The sequence below is a fragment of the Anopheles gambiae genome, chromosome X (genome assembly GCF_943734735.2).
Source record: "Anopheles gambiae chromosome X, idAnoGambNW_F1_1, whole genome shotgun sequence".
NCBI lineage: Eukaryota > Metazoa > Arthropoda > Insecta > Diptera > Culicidae > Anopheles > Anopheles gambiae.
Window position 1 is genome coordinate 8,778,453 of NC_064600.1, and position 27,916 is coordinate 8,806,368.

A 27,916-nucleotide genomic window follows, 5' to 3' on the forward strand; every position below is an offset into this window, starting at 1 on the left:
TTCCTATTGCACCCCCCCAATACGGTTGGTCGCGCGCTTTTACGACCCATCGACGACGACGATGATGATGGGCAATCGAACTGTCCGTGTCCTTGAGAATGTGCACGCTGGTGGCGCACGGAGCTAGTAGCTGGTTACGAATGAATATTATCTTTTTGTTCTTCTTCTTCTTCTTCTTGTCTAGCGACCCAAATGGTGCAGCGAGAGACGGACACGGTAGCAGCCCGCCGCTCGAAGCGCTCCATCGGCGGCGGAGCGCCGGACGCGGAGCCACCGAACGCCATCGTCAGCGAGCAGCGGTACGAGGGGCTCGCCCTAGAGGGTGCCGCCCCTCCACCACCCCAGCCAGTGGTAAGTGTGTGTGTGTGTGTGTGTGTGCGATTTTTCCCTTCATCTTCATAAACAGAAAAAAACGCCCCATCCACGTGGTTGTTGTTACGCATCGATCGGCCCGAGCATACATTTAGGCGCAGTGGTCCGGCTCAAGAAGAACGAGAATCGTTCCGATTGGAGGGGGGGGGGAAAGGTGGAACCCCACAACATTCTTGACACGTTCCTCGACCTCCCCCCCCCTTCACTACCACACTCACACGCATTACTGTCCAGAGTCTTCAAGAGGCTTCATATCAGTGACTTAGATCTCTGGCTTAGTGTACTTACCACCGGATCGAATTACAAACAAACAAACAGTCACACACGCACACACATACTTGGTGCGTTGTGCAATGGGTCAACTGAGTGTTGCATAACTCACGCGCGCACACACACCGAGCGGATTGGCAACGGAACCGTGAGAGCTAGAACGTGCGACGCCCATGACGCGTCGTGACAGATTATGGCTGTGTGTGTGTGTGTGTGCCACGTGTAGTCCGGCAGTTTGGAGCAGACTGCAAAAAAAAACCACCAGAACCGGAACGCAGTGGGATCGCTTTACGCCGCAAGGAATGGATACGCAAGGAGGCCCTCGGATTGTTGAAACGAGATCGAAACCCCCTTCCCCTCCCCCTCCCCCCCCCCCCTCTCATCCACGAGAAGGGAGTGCAGCGGGGCGGAACCTTTTCGTCGTGATCGTGACTGGCGCTGCACGAACCAAATCCGCGCAAGGGTAACGCGCGAGAGTAACGCTTCACACACGATGTGTGTGTGTGTGTCTGTGTGTGTGCGTGAGTGTGTGGCGTGTAGTAACGCAGTAACGAAAGGTAAACACACAAACACACACTCTTCCACCCTGCTGCTTGCACCACCGTGCAGGCACCCCGCAGGTTTACTAAAATCAGGCTGTGCGAACCGGGCCACCTTTAGTCGCTTCGTACTCCCCCATCGTGCTTGTTCGATGAGCTCGATGTGGCTCGTTTCTTTGAACTAAGCGTGCGTGTGTGTGTGTGTGTGAAGTGTGCGTTTTTTATCGCAAAGGAGCAATACAACAGTCCGAACAGGATAATCGCAGCAGGGGAGAAGAGAGTGCGCACCGGGGGCTGTGATCGTTTATTCGGCTTTAGGGATAGACGATCGGCAGAACAAAGCGAACCGGGTGCGACAGCGGCAAACAACAGGTCCGGCTTCGGTTCAATACACTCGCTCGCTCTCGCTCTCCCTCTCTTATCAGCTCAACTGCCTGCGGCACGTGCAGAAGCGGCGTTCCCAGTAGTCAATTACGGTGGCACACGGTTGACCGGGTTGAAGCAGCTCAATCAAAACTCGGCCCCAGCGTTCTATGTGCAAATCTGTGGCCGCCTACTCCTTCCCACCCGTCAACCACGAGTGCCTTTTGTAAAAGCGCATCTTCGCACGTTTGTGACGAAAGCTCCAGTTGTTGCATAAGGCCCGCCTTTTGTTTTGATCTAGCGGCAGCGGCACCAGCAGTGCTGTCTTAGTGATGGGTACAGTTTACCGAAAATTTCGCAACCGACTCCGGAAAGGTAGGTCCGCCTAGCATTATCTGGAGTCGTTCGGAATTATATGGAGTCTTACGGAGTCGTCCCAAGTTCGGGGTCCTCCGGCGTCGCCCAGAGACGGAGTCGTCCGGTGTCGTTCAGAGTCGTCCAGTGTCGTTCAGAGTCGTCCGGTGTCGTCTGGAGTATTCTGGAGTCTTCCGGAGTCGTCCCAAGTCCGGGGTCATCCGGCGTCGCCCAGAGACGGAGTCGTCCGGTGTCGTTCAGAGTCGTCCGGTGTCGTCTGGAGTATTCTGGAGTCTTCCGGAGTCGTCCCAAGTCCGGGGTCATCCGGCGTCGCCCAGAGACGGAGTTGTCAGGTGTCGTTCAGAGTCGTCCGGTGTCGTCTGGAGTATTCTGGAGTCTTCCGGAGTCGTCCCAAGTCCGGGGTCATCCGGCGTCGCCCAGAGACGGAGTCGTCCGGTGTCATTCAGAGTCGTCCGATGTCGTCTGGAGTATTCCGGAGTCTTCCGGAGTCGTCCGAAGTCCGGGGTCGTCCGGCGTCGCCCAGGGACGGAGTCGTCCGGAGTCAGAGCCTGGAGTCGTCCGGAGCCAGAGCCGTCTGGAGTCGTCTGGAGTCGTCCGGAGTTGTCCGGAGTTGTCCGGAGTCGTCTGAAGTCGGTTGGAGTTGTCCGGGGTCGGCCAGAGTCGGAAACAGAAACAAAGGCCTGAATCCGAAATGCACGCACAAAGTGAAAGACAAAAAAACATTGCGAACGACTTCGGGTGGACTCTGTACGACTCTGTACGACCCCGGACAACTCCGGACAACTCCGAACGACTCCAGACGACTCCAGGCGGCTGTGACTCCGGACGACTCCGTCCCTGGGCGACGCCGGACTACCCCGGACGGAACTATTGGTTCCGATGTTGCCGGAGTCGAAATCTGACTAACAATAATCGCCAGTCCGATCGAAGTTTTGTGTGCCTGTCTGAGAGCACACCACTATGCCGCTCAGCTTACTCAGCCACCAGCCAGCTCCAGCAGGCTGTCCGTTCCGCTCCGGCGTGCACCGCGTGCCGGCTGGAGTACGCGCTGGTGGGAGTTCTTTTGCCTGTGGAGTCTGCTTGGCTTGACGATTTCTCACTCATTCATTTTCCGCTTTTTGTTTGCGTTGCTCACTTTTGGGAGATGGAACGCGGGTACACGACCGATTGGGACACGATCCCACCTGAACGCGGGCACCACTTGGGCAGGTTGCAGGGCGCCAATCAACACACCAAGACCACGAGCAACAAACAGCAGAAAAAAGGGCTCGGCCACCCGGTTTTGCGCCCTAACGCGCTGTGCTGCGCATGCCCCAGTTCTACCGAGACCCTCCCCGCTCCCATGCCCACCGGCAGAAAAGTGCACTGGGTCTGTATGTGTGTTTGTGTGAAGTTCGAACGAAAGTGAAAACGCAACACGTTTTGGCGCGCGCACTCCAACTTCTAACATCTTCTGTTGTAGAGGAGGGGGGGAGGGCGTGAGCAGAGGGTGGAAGTTGAGGGGATAGTGTTGGAATGGAGATGGCAATGAGTAACGGCACAAGTGCGCGCACCGCGTGAACCTTGCCCTTCTCTTAACCTCCACTCTGCGCGACCACCGCGACATCCCCCAACATCCCCCCACCCACCCAGCTCGACAAAACGAGCCGTGACGGAAGGTGCACAACACACAACAAAAAAAACCGCACGACATCGCAAAACAAAACACACATACACACAGCACCGTGCACGCCTCATCGTGTTGGACGGAACAGAAGAGGATGGGTTGGGTGGGGGGGAAAGGTTCTCCAATAGACAACCTCCCACCCCACAACAACAACAACAAGGCGAGCCGCGTGAGCGAGACAGGGAATCTTTCGTGCGCGAGCAAGATGGCGCTAGGCGTAATTGGCCGCTCGAATCGAACGTGCGACAGAACCGCAGAAGGGGCAGGGATGGAGGGAGGAAATGTGAGAATTTTCCTTTTCGTGCGTGCACGCCGCTCCACACGGTCTGTCTGTCTGTCTGTGTGTGTGTGATGGGGTCTGCGGGGGAAGGAGTAGGAAAGGGGGGAGTGTTGCAGATGGGAGGGCTTATACGTGTGTGTGTCGTGGCCACGGCTGCCGCCAGCTCCAGCTGATCCGCCAGCGGTTGGCCAGCCACGGCCAGTCAGTAACGTTCGTCCGTCCAGCTTGGCCGCCCGCGTTTGGGGTCGGTGGGGAAGTTTGTCGCGCCAGAATGTGTGCCCAGGCGCAACAGTGACCCGGTGTGTGTCCCACTAGAACTGTGTGTGTGTGTGTGTGTGTGCAACGATGGGACATCTTCAAACTCCAAGCAAAACGACATCAACCAGCATAAGAAGAACCTTTTTTTTTATTCGACGTTGAAACTTCAAACATCAGTCCCCCCAAAAAAACGACCATCAAAACGGACTTCTTGTTGGAAGTTGGAGCTGGCAATAAGGTTGACCGAAAGTGAACGGACAGTCCGGGGCACCTTGGGACCGTTGCCGAGCGGTGTGTGACAGTCGCTAGCGGAAAAATAAAACCACGGAATTCCACTCCCGTTAGTGTCTTTGTATGTGTGTGTGTGTGATTGGTGCGATGATCGCACACCGGAACCGCACCGGAAACGGTGCGCGCACCATAATCCGGGTTCGGGCATAGTTTTTTTTTTGCAGAGTCGATGTGTTCTTGGTGGGGGAGGGAGAGTTATCGAGGAAGGTAGTAGAGGATGTCTATGTATGGTGGTCTTGTGGAATTTTGGACGAATAATAATGCAATTAGACATCCGGACCACTACCTGGAGGAGTAAGCGTTGTCTAGGCAATTGCCAACGGGGGGTTTGGATTTGATATTGGACATCATCAGGAACTCCAATAAAAGAAGTGTGCTTCACCATCTCTTCCGTTTGGCAGTCTGCTGCTGATTTTATTGCTCTTGTGAGTTAGCATTTGGAATGTTCTTCAGAGCTAGTGCGACCTCGCAACATTCCTAGGCTTTCTTGCTCTTCTTCAAATGTTGACTACAGTCATGGAAGTCTATAATATCCCGATGTCAGGTAGAAGAAAATGAATATTTCCTCAGCAGACTGATGAAAGTTCTGAAGGAACATTGTTTTTGTTAATCAGCAGGAACTACCCGTAGTTACTAGCACACTTTTATCTTCCTTATGCTGTAGCCTGCAATGTTGCTCAGACTTGGACATTTTGAAATACTGAAACCAGCGGAACAATGGCACGCTCACACATCGTCGTGACATGGCCTGATCAACAATAATTCTTTAGGATGATCGGTCCCTGGCTACACCCTACCATCCCTGAAGACACCCGATCTCCTCCAGGGTTTACTTCTCCTGATCCAGTCATAAATGCTCATTGAAGTCATTGAATAAGTGATCGAATGATTTAGTATCCGCCTTAATAGTCCCCGAAATCGACCAATTAATTTTTTTTGTATTCGTGGTTTAATGGCATGTTTCATCGTAATTACAAACTTTGTTTATCTGATTTCCAAATTAAATTTGAATAAATTACAACAAATCAAGCGTTCATCAAATCTTGGTATCGAAACGCTAGAAACACTCGCCCATATACCACACACCTGTGCACAATAGTCCTACCGGTTAGTATCGATTGTTAGTATCGCAACTCTTGTTTGCCTGAGGGATTATTAAACTTCAAGAAATCGCTCAATGTTAACAGATCGTGCTCTTGATTTCCCATCGATGCCACAAAATGTGTCAGCGACACAAATGATATTACTCGTAATGGGAGGTATTTATTGAGCATTTAGATTTGCTCGTTGTGCGCAGAGCTTATTATGAGGGGTTCCACTGTACATAGAAGAAGAACAAAGGCAGATGTGATATTCCTGAAGTTTGCATGATGCGCAACTAAAGCGTCTGGATGCATCTGGCTGAAGAATATAACTGCTAAAAGGAAATAATTGGAGTTTATTTTTGGTGTTTTTTTTTTATTGCCATTTGAGATCATCAGGAACTTCAATGAAAACTTCACCAATTGTCATAGAGTGTATGTTTGTACCGAAGCGAGCCCCAATATCTTCCACCTCCAATACTCCAAAACTCAAAGCCAAACCGTGTACGATCCTTTTCGGAGTGTGCCATATCGTACCCCGTGATCGATCGCGTACGACAGGCGTGACAGGCCTGTCGGACGCTACCCGCCCCCAAAGATACAGACACACACACACACACCTTTGGCCACATGCCGGACCAGCAGGAATTGTAGGGGCGCACCATAATTGGCTCTCCGACAGAGAGAATTGAGAAAAAACGGCACGGTTGGCCACCACACCCCGAATTAGTTTGTGCAGGGCAGTACGCCCAGTTTCCCCGGCTAGCCGTCCAGGGTCCAAAAGGGCGTTCGTGCCAGCGTGTCGTCCAGCCAAACTATCCAGGACCCCCGCCCCCAAGGGTCCGTTTGCTTGAAGACGTCGCGTCAACTGTCGCGCCCACCACCAGTCCCACAATCACCCCGCGGTTTCGGTAATGGGTTTGCCGGTGCAGAGATGGTGCAATACATAGCGCGCACACACACACACACGAGCGCACGAGAGTGTTCTGTTTATTTTAGCGATTATCATTGTCACGAAGAAGAAGTGCGCATTGCACAATGTTTCTGCGCGCGGGCAGAGAAAACGGGCGAAGGAGAAGAAAACCAAAAAAAAAGGTCACACAGTTGGTGGACAGTTTGCTGTGCCGGAGTGCCGGAGGTTTTTTTTTTTTTGTTTACCGATTGTAAAAACCCTTTGTCGTCTGAGGGGGAATGTCGTCACAGGTGTGACATGCCAGAGTGACACATTGCCTGCCACAGGGACACTCCAGCAACACTTTGTTTGTTTGTTTTTTTTTTTGTGCTGTTTCGTTTGTTGTTGATGTAAATGTAAATACTCTCGCCCGTCGTGAGCGCGTAAACCATTAGCCGGAGGGGAGGAATGTGTGGCTCCAGTGGCTCACTTTCCCACCCCACCCCGGCAAGCGTCTTCACTAGGGGCCGGTGCAGCCGGCGTGTGCGATCCATAACGCACTCGCGTGACCTTAGCGTTTGCCTCAATGCCCCCTTCACGCACACTATTTATCGCTTCTTCACTTTACGTTCGGGGGGGAGGGGGGGAGGTGGGTATGGGTGGAAGGGGGTTAGTGGGCTCATTAAAAAACAATTCTCACCCGCTCACCGCGAGACCTTCGGTGGCCGTAATTTTCCCGCCCGCAAAGTGTGGCCACCACCGCCACCGCCTTCATCACCGTTCGGCCTAATGGTCTGCCGAGGTGACGATCGGGGGCGATACGGTGAGCAAGGGAGGGGTAAGAATGGTTCGCGCTTTTATTGGTATGCTTGACATTTTACGAGCCATTCCGGTCGGTGAGGTGCCTTCCCCCCTCCTACCGGTGACCTCCGAGGCATCCGGAGCGGAGCAGCGTGGTAGCAGCGCTCCCCTTGGTTAGGCCTGCGAACCCGCGCGGTGTCAGTTTATCTACGCCTGTCCGTGCTTATCGATCGTTCCTGTGTGGCCCAGCAACCAACTGGGTGAAACAGAAGAAAGACAAAGAGAAAGAGAGAGAGAGAGAGAGAGAGAGAGAGAGAGAAAGAAAGAGAAAGAGAGAATCCCACAATGGAATGTGGCGAGTCCTGTGCTCATCCTTACCCGTGCGACTGTTGCAGGTTAGGCTAGACGCACCAATACAGACGCAAGAAAGTGTTTTTTTATACCAAAAAAAAAAGCAACACCAACGAGTGCGAGTGATAGACAAAGCAATTGTGTGTGTGTGTGTGTGTTGGTTTGTGATCTCTGACGCATTAAACACCTAGACACTTGGAAAAGGGGGGAGGCGGCCCCTGCAGTGTGCGAATGGTGGTAATACTGATCGTGCTGCCAGGAACATGCCACCAGCATACGCAACCATGGGCGTCACCGCCGGCACCACCGGCACCGACCAAAGCGGCTGAGTCGGGCCACCAGCGGCGGGCGCGGGACCGGCCGCCACCGGCGACGCACCGTGCCGCGCACGGGCGCCGCAAGCCCGGCACCAGACGGAGCGCCCGCCCGGTCCGCCCGGAAGAGGATGGCGACCAGCGGCGGCCACCGTCGCCGCACCTGCTCGATGCGAACAACAACCACCGTCCGGCGGACGGGCTGCGCTACCTCTCACGAGTAATCATTTCCGACGACTTTTCGCAGGTGGAGGTCAAGACGGCGGTGCCGGACGAGGCCGAGGTCGAGGCAGTGAACCGTGAAGGTGAGTGCACTGGCGGTTCCGCGTGTGCATTGCATACGGGCGGGCGCAGTCGTGACTGGTGATGGGACAGCTGTAGCTTTTCGTCGGAATCGATGCCGACTAGCTGCGAAGTTTGCTGGAATCGATTCCGGATAGTAGGTTGGGAGCCAATACCGGCTCCAAAATTGGTTCCGGAATCGGCTTCGGAATCAGCTCCAGAATCGAAGTCGGCTCCGGAATTAGTTCCGGAATCGGTTCCGGAATTAGTTCCGGAATCGATTCCGGAACTAATTCCGGAATCGGCTCCGGGAATAAGTTCCGGAATCGGCCCCGGAATTAGTTCCGGAATTGGTTCCGGAATCGGTTCCGGAATTAGTTCCGGAAATGGCTCCTGGATTAGTTCCGGAATCAGCTCCGGAATTGGTTCCGGAATCGGCTCCAGAATTAGTTTCGGAATCGGGATCGGTTCCAGAATCGGAATCGGCTTCGAAATCGTCAGTTTTGGCATCTTCATAAGAATAGGCGTTTGGGTCTAATGATGCTACGTATTGATAGCTGCAAAGAATTCAAATTTTCTTGTAAACGATCTATTCTCATGGAGATTCCTGCACTGATTTCGCTTCAGAAACTCCTATACTAAGAACTGATTCTCCTTCCGGGGCTAATTCCAATTCTGGAGTCAATTCTGATTCCGTTTCCGGAGCAAATTGTGATTCCCAGGACGATTCAGACACCGGAGCCGATTCTAAATCCGGAATTGAATTTGGATTCGGAGTCGAATCCGGTATCGGAATCCAATTCAGCATCGGAACTGGCTCCGGAATTGATTCCGAACACAGAATCGGAATCGGGAAGGTCCGATTACGCGCTCCCACCACTAGTCGTAGCGTGTTAGCGTGTGCCTACATTTAGGCGCAATGCTTCGCTGCTCGAGGAGTGTTTTGCCAATTAATTTAGTTTTTTTTTATTAATTTTATTTGGTTTTTATTCACCAACCATTTGTCCTTATCTTCCTCCTACCCTCCCCCCTCAACCCTTCCTTCCCTTCCACATTCCGCGCCATACCCGGCTGCAGAGGAAATCATTAAGAAGCGAAAGACGGAGCTAACGACGACGCGCCAGATCGAGACGCGCGTCAAGCGGCAGCTACTGTTCGAGGATGGCAAGGTGGTGGAAGATTCGGGCCCGATCGTGTCGACCAACACGACCGAGGACACCGACAAACAGGAAACGGTACAAACCGAGGTAAGGACGCGATCGCGGGCTCGAAAACGGGTGGATTACCAATTCTTTGGTTTTATTTTCCCATTGCTTCATAGCACCGTACCCTGGGCGATCCGGCGGAGGTGGGCGAGGGCGAGCCGTCCGGTAACCGGCTGGCCGGTACCGGGGAGCTGAGTGGCGGCCCCCACCCCCAGCAACCGGCGTCCCCGGCGGTCGATAATGTAGTCAGCGGCAGCAGCAGCAGCAGCATCGCACCAAAGACGACCGGCGGCACCGCCATCAGCGTAGCGCGCCCTCCCGACGGTTTGCTGCGCAACATCAAGGAGGAGGTGGTGGTGTCCCGGGAGGAAACCAAGGAGCGGACCGAGGTGACCGAGCAGAAACATTTCGGCGACTTTAGCGACGACGTGAGTATGCACGACTCCGCCCCAACTTCCGGCTCGGTTTGGAAGCATTTTAAGTTGGGGAGGGTTTTAAAATGGCTAGCGTCTAACTTCCGGGCACCAAGCAGCTGCTTAGCATTGCCCAAACCATATGCGGGAAGCGGTGCAAATGATTGGCCCAACTAGCTCTATAGGCGCAAGGTTAGAACGTGGCCCGTTTTGGCTGGCCGGTTGGAAACTATTTGCTGCGCGGCGACGGTGGCGTCCAAGGTGACGCACCATGTTTGTACCATGTCATCACACTGCTTTAACATGCTTTGCTGGTAGTCAACAAATTCGGCAGCTCCGATACTTTAACGCTGCTGCAATGTTTTCGATCCTGAATACCGAACAGAACGTTATCGAGTTAGAACCAAAGCAACCGTCGGTCTCGAAGGTGTCGATTGGTATCAATGTGCGAAGAAATCGAGGCAGGAAAGGCTAATTACAACCTTTGGCGCTGCTTGATTGATTGATGAGCAACGGTTTACTACGGCCGCCCATTGATATATGCTCTACTGGCTCTCTCTCTCTCTCTCTGTCTCTCTCCAGGGATAAGCGCACCACGGATAGACTCACTTATACCAGATTGCAGGGTTAACAGCTCTACTCACAAACAAATACCTAAATATTGAAGACCTCAACACATTGATACACATAATATCGCACGCTTCTTGATGCTCCTCTACAGCCTTCCCCAAGAAACATACCTAAAGAATGCTTTTTTAATGAGTGTGCTAAGCTAACATAGTTTAGTTTGAATAGTTTGAAGATACTAGATAGTCTTCAAAGTTGTAATACCTGTAAAGATGTTCTGAAGACGCTTATAAGATTGTCTGGTAGAACTAAAATGTTCTTGGGGGTTTGATGGATGTATTTTGAAGAACGTTTTAAGTCCTTGGATATGAGGCTTGAAATGTAAAGATCAATTGATCTTATTGACAAGTCTTATATAAAGTCTTGGATGAAAGGAACTCGGAACAAACTATACAGGAGATATCGAGGTTGTCTAATTTCTGAGTTAGTCGAAAAGCGAGGTTTTCGTGTAGTTTTGGTTGCGGAAGTTGATTTTATCCCCAGCATCAATTATTAAATATGATTCTGGAAAAAATAGTATAACTTGTTCAAATAACTATCAAATCTCAGAAAAAAACGTATCTCTTAATGTGCGTATATCAGGTACTGCGCATCTTGAAGACTACATGTTTCCTAGTTTCAAATTCATAGTTTACATGACACATAGATGAAGAAAAAGGCAATTCCCAACACACTTTTCATGTCATGGTTGTTACGGCACAGCCCTGCAATAGCTTTTGGCGTAAATTGTGAGTGTTTTAAACAAATATGTGTGTGTTTTTTTTTTGTAAACAATGTTGTTTGTATTACAGGGTTTTCCAGGGGTTCTCATAGTTGTGGGACACTTCCTAGACTCTTTCCCGTTGGAAGTTAACTTCATACGTTGGAAATTGAACTCTATGGCACCATTTTTGGAAATTCGTATTGGATTTGTCCAACGAGGGTGCTAGCGAGTCCAATTCCAATTACAATAAGATCATTTCATGTAACAAAGAGTCTATAAAGTGTCCCACAGCTATGAGAACTCCTGGAAAACCCTGTATTGAGGCATGCTGATATAGTTCAAATTAATATGAAGTATTTCAACAGTGCTTCAACATTGCTTGGCACGGATTTCTGCAGAAAACTGCCAAATGACAACATTTGGCAATCTTTCTCAAACAATATCATGACTTTATTACCAAGTTCCAGGAAGTCTTAATAGGTAATACAAGACATTCAAATGAAAGCAGGAAGACTTAATGAAATAATGTTAAGCTATTTTTAATATACCTAGACCTACGTTGATGATTTTGAATGGTCGAGGTGTTACTTTTCTCTGAAAGGTTCAAAGATGGCTTGTAAAACGATTTCTATTTCATATTCCTAGCTTAGAGTTCAGGCTTCAGTGTGTAGCAGAAAACCCCTGTCAAAACTCGGCACAAAGCCGCTTCCATAGAAAAGGCAAAACCGATCGCTGCTGCTCCCTCATCATCCCGCTTCCTTGCCCAGAAGAGCAGGGGAAGGGATCAATCTAGCTCCCTGGCTAGCTCCGGGCCGCACCCTGACCCCGCCTGCCGTGCCTGTCATCCACTGCTCCGAACAGCCAAATCCGAACCGCAAGCGACAAAGCGAAAGACTTCAATGCCCTTGCAAAGTCACCGGTCAACTGCAGGCGACGAACCCGGTTTCGCTCTGTCCGCCGAGCAGCAGCAGCCCGCCATCGCTCTCGCGCAAACATTCTCGCTCACTGTCTCTCTCTCTCTCTCTCTCACCCTCTCTGCTGATATGTTTTCATTGTTCGGGCGGCCACTACTAGATTGGAGCACTTCTGGCAGGTTTTCCAGCAGGGCGCATACCGGTTTTGCAAAATAGAAGAAAAAAAAAAGCAAAGACGAAGGGCCGACCAGGCATCGGCAAAAGGGCTTCGGGTGGGAGGGTATGCTTGTCCCGTGTTCTCAGGCCACCACCACCTCAAACCGCACACAGGTGCCTGTGCAGTGGCAACCCCAAAATAGCGCTGCCAAAGCTCTGCACACACACACACGCACATGCGCAAACGACATAAAAGAAAAGAAAAGAAAAAAGCATCCCCTTATGAAAGCGTCACTGTTTATTACCTTTGAGCCGCCTTAGACTCGTCGCAGCCTCTGATTGATCTGAGGTGGAACAGTTTCCATTATGTTTGCGCCTTTATTACTCAAGACGTGTGCGCACACTCACACACACGCACACAGTGCACAGCAAACATAACAAAACTCGCTCCCGGCAATGTTTTGCTTCCATCACTTCTGAGAGGAGATCAAAGAGGGAGGGGAGAGCTCTGCCATCGATTTTCCACCTTTTTGCTTTGTGGCGAGTTCGTGCCGAGCATCATCAAGAATGTCTGTCTTGCAGCGTCCCGCGTATTACGGGGAGGAGGAGGTCATGCAAAGTAGCTGCTGCTTCCCGGGTTCCCTCTCTTTCGCTCTCTTCTGCTACTATATCAATATAAACACACACACACACACACACACAAATACAGACGAGGTCTCTACCGTCTTCAAATTCACATTCGTCTCTCGTCTCGTCTTTATCGCTATTTGCGCGTGCAGCAGCAATGTCTATTATGTAGTCTCCCGAGTGTCGGTACGACTCCGCACACCTCGTGCCCCTTTATTCTTTCTCTCTCTCCCTAGCTCTCTCTCTCTCTCTCTCGATGTCTTGCTCAACTCTGAACCACTTTGAGGAGCTAGTCGGAGGAGAGCAGCAGAAGACCCAGTGCAAGACACTTTCGGGAGGGTTTTTTCTTGGGCTGATAGAATCGAATTGCTAAAGTCACGAAATAAATAACCCCAATCGAGAAAATCTTGCGTCAGCGAGCCTAACTCGGTCCCCGAAGCCACTCAGACGGCTCCCTTGCATCCCCCGCCGCCCAGGGAGCTCCAAACCAGAGAGGAGCCCGAGTTTTTTTTTTTTTGTGGCCGCGCGTGAGAGCCTAAAAACCCGTTCAACAACCTGCCCTGGCACCTGGCTGCCTGCGAGCGCGCACCCAAACCAGACGCGAGAAGCCTCCTCGCAGGCATCTGGCATGTGGGTTTCTTGCCGTTGCTCTTGCTGTTTGCTAATGCTGCTCAACTGCTCATTTCTTTCTCGTCGCCGCTCCGTTTCCCCGCCACGCGGAACGGTTGGGCTCTGCCAACGGGCCTCCACGGTACGGTTGGGCTTTGTTTCGTGCAGCCGTGCCAGTGTGGTTTGATGCTCGGGCCCGGAATGCAGCGCACGGACTGCTACGGCGTCCTGCGGTTGTTGTTTTATTTTTAACTTTTTTATGTATCGTTCCTACCGGGCGGGATTTGCTCAATCAAAGTGTCGGTGTGAGTGTCTGGGTCTAAGAATTTGTGTGTACGGCGACAAGCTGATTGCAAGATTGCAGTGATGTCCCGGCGTGTGCTCTTTGCTGGATAGTTTTGTGTGTGTTTATTTTGTTCTGTTGTTTTTGGAAAGCTGTGTGAAGAAAGCCGTTGACCGGCACGGTGACAGTGTCCTGACTATCAACCCCGGGAGGGCGGCAAGTAAACAGCAAGCAGTGTGTGCTGGGACGTCCCATGTCGGACCTGAGCCGTCTAGTAACAATCAACCCGAAGGTGACATCGAGCAAGAAGCAGCGCGCAGCGCCGAACCCGAACGTCGTCAAGTGATCCTGTGAGTTCCAGGGGGAAACAAAACGTTATTGTAGAGATATTAAGATCTAGGCAATTCTTGGTCGTTTTGCCAAAGCTTTATAAGGTCGCTGGAATTCCAACATCTGTGAAGATCTTCAAATTCTGATGATGATCGGTATCGGATATATGTCTGGAACGTCTTGAGCAAATCTCCTTCAGAATCCTGAGATCCTCTTGGGGAACCTCTGCTGGAAAGGTCATAATAGCGCTTGTTGAACTTCTATAGGAACTCCAACAGAAAACAAAATCTCATGCTGGAATATCATAAGGCTGCTCTGGCTCGAATGAAAGACCCTCTGCTACAGCAAGTGAAGTTCCCACAGACCAACCATCGGGAAATTGCACCCTCACGCCATTAATTGGCGCCGCAAACTATCGATATTCTTCCCGTTATCAGCTACCGGTTGATTTGGCCAACAGGTGGATTTTTTGGGGCCGGGCCCAGTTCCCTCGCTCACAACCGTACCGGCAAAAAGAGGGACAGCACGTTGCATTGCAGCTTGAGTGCCTGGTGGGGTTTGTTTTGTTTTCGGCTACTACGCTACGAAGCACACGCACAGACACTGGTTGGAATCTAGCGCGGCAATCATCAACTCCTAGCCTAGCCCCCCCCCCCCCTCCTCCCCCTTTTTCCTCGGTCGACTTAACCACATTTCCTCCTTTCTCCACCTCGCACGCTCGCTACCGTTTTCGATACCGGTACAGGCAACGCGGTACAGCCGTTGGACGTCATAATGGCAGGTTAATGGGTTGCGGCGGTTGGAAGTTCGAACTTCCGCATTTGGAAATTTTTTTTTTTTTGGCTCGCTTCGTTCGCGAGAGCACGGCAAGCGACCGCGTTTTTTTTCGGCCGCATCGCAGTGTGTGACACGGTTTTGACCTTGCGGTGCGCGACTAAATGCCGTCCAGCCGCGTGTGACGGCGAACCGTGGCGCTAATGCTGGAGAAGGCGCAGGCACCGAAGTTTGACGGGGACCGATTAGGGGCGGGTTTTGTGCGCCAAACCAAACCAAACTGAGACAAGAAAATAAAAAGGAAGTCAACATCGAGACACCTTCCCGTCTCGAGGAGATGCTCCCGTTCAGTGCAAAAAGGTCGTCGCCGTCGTCACCCTAGCGGAACAGTGGAAGATTTGGGGTCTTTTCGCTCGGCAGGTTCGGTGGCTTTCCCTCCAGGTGAGCGATCCTTCAGCTGAGGCGTTGAGGATGGGGAAGAAATGCCCAGAACCCGTTCTCCTAATTTTACCCTTCACGGTTGGCCTTTGCCTCAGCATCCTGCAAATTTGCCTGAGCCGCCAGAGCGGAGGATGCACCCCAAATTGTGCCTGCGGATCATCAGAAATTACTGCCCCGGAACGGTGAACTCCACGAGATGGTCCAAACAGAACGGGATGGAGAAACCGATGGAAGAGAGCACATCTTCTTGCTGTTTTGCCCCTCCCGCTAGCGTTCGCTAGCTGAATATTGGTTAATTTTAGGCGTAAATTATTGAACGCTGCTTGTGTCTGTACGGTCCCGTTCGTAATGAAAGTTGAACCTACCTCGACACTCGAAGCGTATGTATGTGTGAGTGTGGGGTGGCCCTACTGGGCGTGGGGCTGCTACTGGGACTAGCTCAAGGACGGACGGGCCATTGGCGTATTTGCAAGCCTTAGCAGCACGAAGTAGCTGAAGAAAAAAAAAACGAGCCATCGAAGGCGAACGCAAAGTGAAGGGACCAACACCCCGGTGATCGGTTATTTGGCGATGGCTGTGAGGTAAACCCCCTGATATATATACATATATTTTTTACTGCAAAGACCGTTGGCAACCTTTTTGGCAAACGAGGGGAGCGAACAAGGCTCGCCGAAGATCTGCATGCAGCTCGAGGCCTGCAGCGGCTCCAGACGAACGGTCAAGAACAGGTTTTCTTTCTTTTCGGAGCCCGATGCCGTGTGCTCTGCCGTCATTCCCCCATGCGCAAGGCATCAGCCAGCATCAGGGTTAGGTCGCTCTGTCTGCTACTTGGAGCTCCAATTTCTGGAGTGGGTACATCGGGGTGGTATAGCCTGGACACTGCGACGGCATAAGTAGCAGCAGGCAGTAGGTCCTCCAAAGGTGTGAGCGTGACACTGGCTTCCAAATGGCCAGTTCACACGGCAGAGATCGTTCGCCAGAATTCGGATGAGTGTCCGATGATGCAATCGACACAATCGACGGGTAGTTTGAAGATCTCTGGGTGCGCTCTCGAATTACGTAACGGCCGGGCGAAGATGGGGTCACCAAGAGCCACGCTGCCAGATGATGGGCAGAGAGCGAGAGCAAGAAGAGAAACAACAACAAAACGTCACCAACTCCCAATTCCACCGCCGTTGGGCAAAAGGCCAACATCTCCCATCTTGCTCGGAAGAAGCGGCCCGCAAAAGCAGCAGGTCCCATTAGACACGAACACCCCCGGCCTGGCCAGGGCACACGAAGTCTGGCAAAACAGTCACGAACGAAGTTTTAAGTAACCGCTCGGGATCGTTCCATGGCATGTTTCTCCTGGGGAGATTGTTACACGTTCGGATCTTTGGGATTACCGGGATTTTAAAGGCCTTGGATCGATGGCATCATCCTTCTGGCGGCGTGTGAGCTAGCTTGGCTCGGTTGAGCAACGGTCCCAACACCCAAGAGATAAGGACGACTGGGTGATTGGCGAACCGTAGGTTACAGTTGCTGCTCGGACGTCTCGGACGCTGGAACACGCGTCAGGGAACACGCTTGGAACCCGTTTTTGTTGTGGCCGTTGTTTCGTCTCAGCTGCCACTGTGCACCGTTTTTCGATCGATCTTTCTTCTTCGACCTTTTCGTCAGACTCTACATCCCCTCGCCCCACAACACCAACCAGTTGTACCAATTGCGGCTCTAGGCGAGGGCATAAAAATAGGTCAATGGCTGCGTCGTGCATTGGAGGATGTTGCCGGGTATCTTGCGTTATCGCGCTCGCTTTAAGCGGTTGGATATTGGGGCTTTGATAGCCAAAACGGGCGGAGTGTTGAGAGAGAGAGAGAGATGCGCATGTGGGCTAGATTCGTGTGCTTGATGAAACATAATTAGCATACCCATTGTAGGTTCGGGTTACTGGCATCAATTCCAACCTATTCTGGTTTTTTTTTTATGCCTGCCCATTTGAAGGATCCTCTCTCCTCGATATTTTGGTTTGTAGTACCGGTCAAGAAATTTCAAGATTTCCATATTTTGCTCGCAATATCTCCAATTCGATGCTCTGTAGAGTCTTGCAAGCTCCAAAGGCCTGATTGATCGAAATGGACCGAAGGCAACCAACTGACAGGCCTTCTGCTCTCACATACTCTGCATCGTACCATGAAATAGCTTCGGATATTCGAATATTCAGCCAAACGCGCCATCTATCTGGCTGGTGTGCGTTGGCTTGCAAACCATACTTACACAGCTACATCCTCCCTGCATCCTCCCTGTTCGTCTCGCCAGCAAATCAATATGATTGATGAGACGAGTGACGAGACCGCTGGGCCTGGCAGAATTCGCCAGGAAGTGGGTAGCGTAGTAGCGCTTGGGGGAAACTCGTTCCGCGAATTAAGCTTCCTCCGTTGCCTTGCTGGGCCGGCTTGATCGGTCGGGATTGTTCGACCCTTCTTCTTTGCGCTATTTGTTCAGCTAACGTTCCTCTCCAACCTCCCCAGAGTAGACACTCTCGTGCCACCTACAAGCGAACAGCAGAGACCTTTGCAAGGGTTGTGCAGGTTTCCTCATCGAGCAGCGAGCCCCGAGAACAGGTTTGCTCTAAGAGAAAAACTGACAACGGACAGCAGATCCTGACAATCATTCATGTCCCGATACAAAAGAGAACCAGACAGAGAGAAGGAGAGAGGGAGAGAGAAAAAGAGAACAGTATCGCTGTGTACACCCGGGCGAGTGCAAATAAATTATGTACAGTTATCGATAGCGCAAGCAAAGATGGCTGACCTCTGGAGGCTGTCACACAGAGAGATGAGAGAGAGAGAGAGAGAGAGAAAGACCAAGCAGTGCTGCCGCTTGCTGTTGGGTCGCCGATATTGATGGCACACCACGGCAGACAAAGTTACACCTGAGCGGCGCACAAAGAACCATTAAGCTCTGGGGCAATGAGTTCCACCGGCTGCTGTTGTAGGTGGTGGTACTGGTGACGCTCATCACGAATTACGTTGCGGCTTTCGCTTTTTTCGTGCCGCAGTCGGTTTGCAGCTAATCCATCTCCAATCGACATGCCAGCTAACACACACACACACACACACACACACACACACACACACACAGACTAAGGGATCTGGGCTCTTGGCTCTGATCTATGTGCAGTACCCAGGAAGAAGCAACTATATAGAAGTTTGCCTTTAAGCATCGTGGAAGCTTTATTGGTATAATTTCAATGATCCGAGAGAAAAATGGAAATTTTTATTGGGTGCGCTGCATAACAGCGACCATCAACCGCTTGGTGCTCTTCGTTCATTCTCGGACTGTGGAATGAGGTTACGAAGTGAGCAAATAATCTAACTACCGCGAAGTCAAGATGCAATCAATTGAATGTGAACTTAGTCCTCCGACCTGCTGCAGACAAGAAGAATGTATGAAAAAGATATTTTAGCGATTCAAGTGACCGTTAGGATTGATTTTGCTGATTATAACAATTATATATTAGTTCAATTAATTCAAGATAGCCGGGAATTCCTTATGAGTTGCTCTATAGTACTCATTTGGCGATCGAGAGCTTTTTAAGCTCCATTTTTATTTAGAAATCAATTTTGAAACGATTTAGAAGATTTCTATTGGAAAAAAAACCTCCAAACAGCCCTATTCAGTGGCCTACGTATGAGTGTTTTTGTTCCACCGTTTTGCTTGGGGTGACTTGTCCCCATCAAACAGCGCGACAAGTGCTTGTGATCTGTTCTGCCTAAGTGAATTTTAGCGACGCAACAAACAAGCCGCCAAACGCTAGCTGCAAATTAAAATGTTTGAGCAAATTAATCACCAAGCTGCCAATTGCAATCTTTGAAGTGGCGAACAGGTTTTCAGCTGTTTGGAGTGAAGGGTTTTTTGTAGAACAAATTCTCCTGATCGCTAAAAAAGGAGCTTTTCCAAGTGTGGCTGGCATAGGAAGGTTTTTTTTTCTCTGAAAAATCCAATTTAATCCAAAAACCAATCTGAAAAAGGCATTCACTAGTGGCACACAAGTAAACATTTCAAAATATCCAAGAAATTCTTGTATTTTATCCTGGTGACCGTCTAGCCCCATAGCCCCCAAAGTCACTTCTTTTTCAACCATTTTTAAACCCCTTCTAAAACGGTTATGCGTTGCGGTTATTTCCACTGAAACTCATTTATAAGTGAGTAAATAGGTGTAAAATAGCTATGAGATTTAAATCGGTTTTTGATGAACAGGTTTGTAAGTGAGTTAAAACATGAAATGTACTTGCTGCAAGTTTGCTACCTGCCATATGCAGATCAAATACCTCAAAGACGTCGAAAACAAGCGAATTGACGAATTACGTAAACGTGCATTTTGCAAGTCGACGAACAAAAGCATCTGTTGCGGATACAGGGTTTTCCAGGAGTTATCATAGCTGTGGGACACTTTATTGGCTCTTTCATACTCTATAGCACCCTTGTTGGACAAATCTAACAGGAATTTCCTAAGAGCCTTTCGGAACAAAGGGTGCCATAGAGTCCAATTTCCATCATATGAAGTTCACTTCCCATAAGAAAGAGTCAAGGAAGTGTCCCACTCCTATGAGAACCCCTGGAAAAACCCTCTAAAACCACTTTTTGGAATACATTTTCTTCTTCTTCCATTTGGAACATTTTTTTTCCCGAAATTGCTAATGTCTGTTCATGGTGATGCAAAAGAAACTAGTAATCAAAGCCAAATCAAAGCGTCCCACTTCGATCATCAAGCACTGTAGTGCTAGAATGCTGCCTGTTTGCTTACAAGCCCCCCCCCCCCCCCCCACGGCGCTCTTTCTCTTGTTGGGTTTACTGCAAAGGACGGCTTCGTTAACGCTCGCATCGTTAACACTGGGCAAGTGTGTGGTGCACACACACACACACAACGGCCGATTGACGACAGGTCAGCTCTTTGTTCTTCGCCAGTCGCAGCGTGGGTGTAGCGAGAGAGAGAGAGAGCGAGAGCACTAAAGCAGGGGGAGCAGGCAGCGAGGGCACTCTGTTTGCACTTTTATAAATTCCTGCAGTCATTCACACCGGCTGTTCGCTACCACGCCATAACCGCCAACACAACCGCTGGCGACGCTATTGGGCGTAAGCCAACGCAGGAACGCAGATGTCACCTGGACCAGTGCCTTGACCACAGCAAAAGCTGGAATGGAAGGCTTTTTACTGTGTGTCTGTTTTTTTTTTTTTTGCTGTTGGGATACTAATCCCTCTTCTTCCGCTTCCCGCAGGCGTACCTGCGGGCGATCAACAGCGGCGTCGACGACATACGGGAGCTGCTGCTGTCGGAGAAGGCGCGCACCGAGCTGCAGCAGCCGACCGGGCCCCAGCTGGTGCAGCAGTCGGTCAGCACGCGGAAGGTCATCGACAGCGAGGACACCGACATCCGGCAGCTCGCCAAACCGGACGGTACGCTCGTGACGGAGAAGGAGCAGACGCGCCAGCACGAGGAGCTGGTCGACGACGCGCTGCCGGAGCCGGACGGCGGCTACGACCAGGTGGACAGCGGTGAGCGCATCATCGACCAGAAGGTAAGTACCGGCGAATCGCACCCAAACGTGCACCTAATTGTTGTGACTTTCCCCCCCCCCCCCCCCCCCCGGTCCAGTCGTCCGCCCAGCGGTACTTCAAGCAGCGGGACGAGCAGCATGTCGATCTGATCGGATCGGGCGGGGAAGTGATCGGACACGAGATGCGGTACGCAGCAGAGCAGACCCAGATGAGCAGGGACGGTGGTGGTGGTGGTGCTGGCGGTGTGGGACGTGCGGGCGAGCCGGGCGGCGGCCTGCTCGCCGACTGGGACAGCCTCTCGGACCGGTTGCGCAAGGCGCGCCGGCTCGGCCGGCATCCAAAGGAGCTGGCGCTCGGGCCGGGCGGCGTCACTCAGCCGGCGGCCGGCAACCTGCTGCCGGGCGGGCTCCCCGTCCTGAACGACCGGCTCGACGCGCTCACCAAGAAGCCGCTCGACTTCGACAAGGAGGAGGAAACGCGCAAGGCGGAAACGAGCAAGTGGCTCGAGTCGCACTTCGGCAGCGAGTCGCGGTCATCGCGCGACTCGCGCGAAGACCTGGACGAGCTGGTCGAGCCAACCAAGCGCACCTACTTCAACGTGACGATCAAGTCGGGCGACGGGCCGGCCGAGCCAGATGGCCGGCGGGGCAGCACCACCGTGCGCCCGGCGGGCGAGTGGGCGGGCCGCCGGGGGCTCGGGGGCTCCCGCGAGGATCTGCTGCTGGTGGAGCGCGGTTCCAGCCACGATGCGGGCTACCGGTCCGGGGAGCGATACCGGTCGGGCAGCGAGGAACCGACAGGCCGGCCCGTCCAGCGCCAGCACTCCACGGTGCAGCCGCCGTCCGCCGGGGGGCCGATATACGCGTCCGCCTACCTGACCGCGCCCCGACCGAAGGTGGCGAACGGGGCCGGGGCGGAGCGCAACTTTCACGCCCGGTACGGGCGGTCCGTGTCGCCCGACCGGCACTCGGTGGGCCAGATCGGGGCACCGGCCGACGGTCGGCCAACCGTGCCGCAACGGCGCAAAGTGCTCGAACGGCGCCAGGTCGCCGTTCAGCAGCAGCTGCAGCAGCAACAGCAACAGCAACAGCAGCAGTACCACGGCAAACAACCGGTCGTACATCATGGGTACGCACCGCGCAGTCGCTCCGTCTCCCCGATCCAGATACCGCCCGTAGTGACGACACTGCGCAAACCGTACCAGAAGACGCGCTTCAGCAGCATACAGGATCTAAGTCACGCCGGCGGCCCACAGCAGCTCCAGCAGCACCAGCAGCAGCAGCAACGCACAGTGAGCCGGGCGCAGAGTACGCCGCCGAAGGCGAACCGCGTCGGTTCCGCCATCGGCAACTCCATCCGCAAGCTGATGGGCAAGATCCGGTCCGCCAGTGCGGAGCGCAAGCTCAAGCTCAAAAACACGAAGCAGCAGCAGCAGCAGCAGCAGCAGCAACGATCGCAATCGCCCTCACCGTCCACCCAGCACAAGCGACAGTCCGGCAACGGCGGCAGCAACACCACCACCACCACCTACCAGCAGTACAACGTGATCGACGGGCACATTAGCAGCGGCGGCGGGTCGCCCCTGCTCGGCCACCACCACCCGTACGGGGGCGACGAGCAGCGGTTCGCGAACGGTGGCCGATCGCAGTCGCAGCTCGCGCTCAGTCACAGGCCGACCGGTGCCGGCGCAAGACGTGATTCGGCGCGCGAACACCGTCCCTACACCGAGCGGCGCGGCTCCTCCGACGTACTGTCCGACATGACGACCGGCAGCGGTGGTGGTGGTGGTGGTGGCGGAGGGGGTCCAACGCCACGCCAGAAGTACTATCTCGGCGAAAACCCGTACGGTGGCAGCATCTTCGGCAAGGAAAACAAATACAACCCGGCAGCAGCGGCGGCGGCGGCGGCGGCCGCAGCGGCAGGGCGAGATCGGCGCGAGGAACGTGTCTACAACGCCGCCCATACACGGTGAGTTTGTGCTTTCGATGTTGTTGGTGTCCGCAGAGCCAAAGATGGAGCGGTGGCCGGACACACCACCATATCTGGCCACCCGGCTGTGCGTTGGTGTGGCGGGAGTCCGCAGACTTGCGTAGGGCAGTTCTGGTAGAGCAGACATGTAAACAAACCAAATGGTGCTGGGAACCGGTTTGATTGGACCCACCCCCATAGAAGGTTAGGACAGAAGGATCGGGCAACGGGGCGGTCAGTAGGCACGCTGGTAGGGTTTGGAACAGTGACACGAGCCATTGGCATGAATCAACTCGATGGATAGTGTGTGGTGGATAGTTGGCTGTTGAAAAATGTTCGATAGGGGGGACACTTTTAGCATGTAAACGTCGTCTAAGAGCACATGAAACTGTAGGCGCAATCATCCCTTCCCCTTGGTGATGTTGGATGAAATTATTTGGTAGATCCAAGCACATCAGGGGCACTTTGGGTGACATTAGAAGGTATTCAATGGTTGATCCAAGAACATCAGAGGCACTTTTGGTGATGTTGGAAATTATTCTATGGTGGATTCAAGCACATCAGAGGCACTTTTGGTGATGTTGGATGACTATTTGGTTACAACTTCTCGCTGGACACTTCAGGAAGGCCTACATTCGTTTGAAGGGTTAGGGCCTCCACTCGTGTTAATCCGCCATTGATGGGAACCAATCATTTTACCCCTTCGGTGCCATTCTTTCACAAGCACGTTGTACTTTACCTTCTCGATTGCTTCAACGATTTCTCCAGGACACCATTACCCTAGAAAACTCGACCTGGAGTGGACCTGCAAACTTGGAGGAAAGTTTTAAGAGAGAATCATAGCATCATCAATTTCTGAGCTTCTCGCACTGCTTTTATAGCTTTATAATAGTGTATGCTAACATCCAATCTAATAGCTGCTATGATATACAACAAGTGTGAAGATGTTCTTGGGTCTTGGAAAGGGAGACTTTGCTGGTGTAGCTCATTCCCCTTCTAAGGCAAAAAGTACAAGCGGCCGAACCATTTCAGATTACATCCGGGACCAGATGTTTGCGTCAAAGTGTTGTTGTTTGTTGACGAAACTGAGGAAACAGCCCGAAGAGGAGCTGGCTCACGCGATCAAAGCAAAGACGGAACCTTGCCACCTTCAGCACTGTTTCGCAGCATTTAGACTTTCGCCTAATATCTTTCATTTTCTTCCCATTCCCTCTGCAGCTCGTTCAGCCAGCCGCCGCAGACGAACCTGCACACGCTGGGCCGGTTTAGCAAGAGCACCAACCGGCTGCCAACGATGGCCGGGGGCGGTGGCCACTACGAGCACGAGCCGCCGGTCCAGTACCACCCGGGCGGTGGCGGCGGCGGGTACGGCGGTGTGGTCAGCTCGCAGACCCTGCCCCGGAACGAGCAGCACCACCGGTTGCAGCGCTCGAAGCCGCTGCACTCCTCCACGATCAACGTGTCGATCGTGAACACGGTCAGCACGAACGGGGCGGGCCGGCCGCTGGCGAACACGGGCCCGGTCAAGCCGGCCCGCACCTACAAAGCGCTCAACCGCAGCAAATCGTTCAACGTGCACGGCCTGAACGGGACGAACGATCCGAGCCCGATCTATCTGGAGAAGCTGGGCGGCCGGGGCGGGCCGGCGGCCGGGGCCGCCTTCTACCGCTCCAACACGCACCTGGAGCAGCCGCCGCCGACGTACGGTCCGGCAAAGGGCGACCAGCCGTCGCCGCCGCTCCAGCTCAAGAGCCCGTCGATCGTGAACCTCGTCAGCCGTAGCACGCGCGACCTCACGCTGGCCGGCACGGACGGGTACCACCTGCCGCCGGGGCGGACCAGCCCGGACGGGCCGACGCTCGACAAGAAGAACGTGTTCCTGCGCAACCTGCAGAACCGGGCGCCGGAGCTGTACCGGACGCTGCACGGGGTCGAGCCGCCGGCGAGCGCCGCCCCACCGTCCCGCGAGTATCTCGGCTCGTACATAACGCGCGAGCAGGAGCGCACGATCGGTACCCGGTCGCCGGTGACGCTCAACAAGGACACGGCCAGCTTGGTGCGCCGGGGCAGCTCCAGCACCGACGACTACCCGCACGCGTACCAGGCCGCCGGCGACCAGCACCACCAGCAGCCGCGCGCGAAACACTACTACAAAAAGAGCGCACCACCGCCGGCGGTGGTGGGGGCTGGCCGCTACCGGGGTGAACCTGGCGGTGACCTCAAATATCAGGACATGTCCGGCGGTGGTGGTGGTGGGAGCGCCGGTGGTGTCGTCATCGAGCTGCGCACCAACTCCTAACAAAACAGTGTCCAAGAGTGGCCAAGAGTGTAACACGTTTTAACTAACCTATTTGCTCACATCCGGCCCTGCCGCGGAAGGAACACAATACATTTTCGAGATTCCGTGCCACTGAGAGAGAGGGGGGAGGAGGAGTAGGAGATCGAAGGACGATACCGGCTGAGATTGTAATTGCGCATTTTCCGTTTGTTTGGTAAGGCGCGGCGCGCGCGTGTGCCAATCGAGCCTGCTGCAATAGAGAGAGAGGAAAGGAACGTGTCGGACCAATTTTTAATTGACTATTGTAACACAACGCAATGTTTCTTCTTAAATAACAACCTGCTAAAGAATCACAAACCATTGTGTGTATGTTTTTTGTCTTCCTTTATGATAAATGCGGTTAAACCGTTTCCGGCGCTCGCTTCAAATTTAAACTCAACGGTTTTTATTCAAATGTAAACTGCGCTATCTTTTTAATTGCTGGTAGCAAAATTCTGAACATTTTATGCAAGACGTGTAATATACAAATTTCATAACTGCTAGAGCCATTTTGCTGAGAAAATTTTGTAAAATACAGAAAATAGTTTTTTTAATTGTTTTCTTTTTTTATTTTCAAAAAAAATCCTTTGAACTGTGAAAAGCTATAATTTAAAAACGGTAGCGAGTTGAACCAATCTATGCACAGTTAAAGAAACTGCATTAGTTTATTTAATTTTCATCAGAATATTGCATCGATATTGGATAACGCATTCAAAAGTTATATGCCTTCCAAGTCGCTGGCTACCCGTGTAGCCTGGTGGAATAGGGGTTTTTTGCAAAAAATAATTCAAAAAAACAGTTTAATTGTACTCAAAAATTCCAGAGCTGTGTTTTACACACATATTCCAAATTTCGCACGGTTTCAGCGTTGAATCAATCCAAATTTGAGTAGAATAATGTTTTCAGAATCAAAAGGGTGTACATTATTCGGTCGGGTGAGTGGCGGTTGCATTTTCTGGACAAAGCCCGGGAAATTCTGGATGCCGTCCGGTGCTTCTCGTGTGTCACACACTAATCGATGACACAATCCTGTCCCATTAATGCGGCTGCGAAACAAACAAGAACATACTATCGCTTTCCTAAAAGCAGACCAACAACCAATACACACGTAAGCCACTACGAGCACACGCACGTTTTTTTTATGATGAATGCTTTTATTTTTTTATTCGTTTTTTGTTATATTTTAGCAAGAATAACAACGCTTCGCTGTATAGTTTCCGTATGTACATCTTATGTCTCATAGTTACGATTTGGCGACAACGAAAAACGGTAAGGAACTCTTTAACCGGAACGACTGTGCCCCGTTACTGTTACTTATATTACTAATAATGTCGTTTTGCTCGCGACGATAGCTGGGATTGCCTTTTTTGTTGTCCCCAGCGCCGATTTCCTTGGGAGATCGACAATACACACCCACGCGCTTCGATAACATCAAACAACCTCTTCAGATAATACTCTTCTCCCTTAGCAGGCCATCCGCAGACGGCGACGGTTTAAAAGGCAGTTTGTTTGGCTGTAATTCTAGAAGTATGATTCCCCCCCCCCCCCCCGTGCTTCCCTACTCCTTCTTAGAGTTCAATTGCAATCTTCCTAAACGGCTTCTCCGCCAAAACTGAACGCAAGAGATAAAATACGAGAACTTAACATATGAGATACGAATGTGACTGCGTAACACCTATAACGTCAACGCGCTCTTTGGTCGAAGGGAGAGACACAGCCTACTGGTTTACCAGCCATCCGGGCCGGACCTCTACTCTTACTCTACGGACTATCGATCCGTATTATCTTACTGCCATCTCTCGCCCGGGGGGTACAGTGGTGCAAAAAAACAAAACGAAACATTAACTTAATACAACGCATTTGCTTTGGCCTGGGCACGTACGAGCTTCTCGTACTCCAACGGATTGCGGCTAAAAGAGTTGGACCACATAAAACAGAAAAGAAAACAATACAATCAATCATCAGCAGCTGGAGAAAGATGCCAGCAAGTAACCTTTGCTAACCTGTACATTGCGAACACTTCGGTCTGGACCGGATTCGTAACGTTCGGCTCGTTCAGCAGCTCCTGAATGCTCAATAGTATCTGCTTGATCGTCGTTGCCGCACGCCAGCCCTGGTTCTCGTCCAGCAGCGACAGGGCGATGGTACCGGACCGGTACACGTTCGGATGGAACAGGGGCGGCACGAACTGGCAATTGGGCGGGGTGGCCGGATAGTCGTCCTGGAACAGCATGCGAAGCTTGTAAAGGCCACCCTCCCAAAGGGTCTAAGTCGCAAAACGATAGGACCGGAAGTAAAATGTGCGTGCGTTAGCAAAAAAAAAACACGATAGACAAAAGAAGGAAAATAGACAGCCGATGCTTTATACTTACTCCCTTCTTTCCGGGAACTGCACACTCCCAGGTCAACAGATCGATCGAACCATCGGAATTCTTCACCGGCCTGGCCACAAATCCCTGCAAATTTCAATAAAATAGAGAAGATAGAGCAGCAAACAAACATGAAGCGGTTTTGTAACAAATTTAGCATTCGCATTCGCCAACAAAAGTCGTTCGCGATCATCGGGATGGAGAGCGAAGACAGAGACAAAACCCTAACAGTCGTTCGAACTTACGTAGGGATGATCCTTCCGCCAGGCCTTCCGTTCCTCGTACAGGCGTCGTATCGCTATTCCGGACATGTTGTTCTCCTTTTCGCGTGTCCACGTTCCCTACGGCAAATTCACGAACAATAACGGAAATAAACGTTCGCACACACAAAGAGAGAGACAGAGACGAAAGAACAGAAGTGCTCGCTTCAATTGCGACTGGTGCCGGCAACAGTCTACCAGAAAATGATACCGGTTCGCCAGTAAATAATAACAGAAAGCTGTCAA

The 27,916-nt window shown here is 52.1% G+C and overlaps 2 protein-coding genes across 6 annotated transcripts in view; one reads left to right on the plus strand and one right to left on the minus strand.

Moving 5' to 3' along the window:
- LOC11175581 (uncharacterized) overlaps positions 1-25,359 on the plus strand; it is a 33,086-nt gene extending 7,727 nt beyond the window's left edge. For 2 of the 4 annotated variants that reach the window (XM_061647255.1, XM_061647207.1), the window contains exons 4-10: positions 185-351; positions 8,102-8,159; positions 9,214-9,383; positions 9,458-9,769; positions 20,477-20,776; positions 20,854-22,724; positions 23,943-25,359. In XM_061647255.1, coding sequence (XP_061503239.1) covers positions 193-351; positions 8,102-8,159; positions 9,214-9,383; positions 9,458-9,769; positions 20,477-20,776; positions 20,854-22,724; positions 23,943-25,023 — 3,951 coding nt within the window. In that variant the 5' untranslated portion in view covers positions 185-192 and the 3' untranslated portion in view covers positions 25,024-25,359. Of the gene's footprint in view, positions 1-184; positions 352-1,316; positions 1,554-4,058; positions 4,165-7,584; positions 8,160-9,213; positions 9,384-9,457; positions 9,770-20,476; positions 20,777-20,853; positions 22,725-23,942 lie in introns of those variants that run through there. The other 2 variants (XM_061647128.1, XM_061647071.1) reach the window with 2 other exon arrangements.
- An 815-nt stretch (positions 25,360-26,174) lies between these two features.
- On the minus strand, positions 26,175-27,905 carry LOC1271745 (SUMO-conjugating enzyme UBC9-A). 2 transcript variants are annotated; one of them, XM_061648722.1, is made up of 4 exons: positions 27,656-27,905; positions 27,414-27,497; positions 27,035-27,307; positions 26,175-26,951 (listed from the first exon to the last, which is right to left on the minus strand). In XM_061648722.1, the coding sequence occupies exons 1-4, from the start codon at positions 27,719-27,721 to the stop codon at positions 26,883-26,885; spliced, it is 492 nt and encodes a 163-aa protein (XP_061504706.1). In that variant the 5' UTR covers positions 27,722-27,905; the 3' UTR covers positions 26,175-26,882. The 2 variants fall into 2 exon arrangements, with proteins under 2 accessions (XP_061504706.1, XP_310598.3); XM_310598.5 differs by having other exon boundaries at positions 27,045-27,307; positions 27,656-27,898.
- Positions 27,906-27,916: the final 11 nt, after the last annotated feature.

Coding starts and splice junctions, on each gene's coding strand:
- LOC1271745 (XM_061648722.1), bottom strand. CDS start 27,721: ATGTCCGGAATAGCGATACGACGCCTGTACGAGGAACGGAAGGCCTGG. Junction 27,498..27,655: donor GGCGGAAGGATCATCCCTAC/GTAAGTTCGAAC, acceptor TGAAATTTGCAG/GGATTTGTGGCCAGGCCGGT. Junction 27,308..27,413: donor CAGTTCCCGGAAAGAAGGGA/GTAAGTATAAAG, acceptor TTTGCGACTTAG/ACCCTTTGGGAGGGTGGCCT.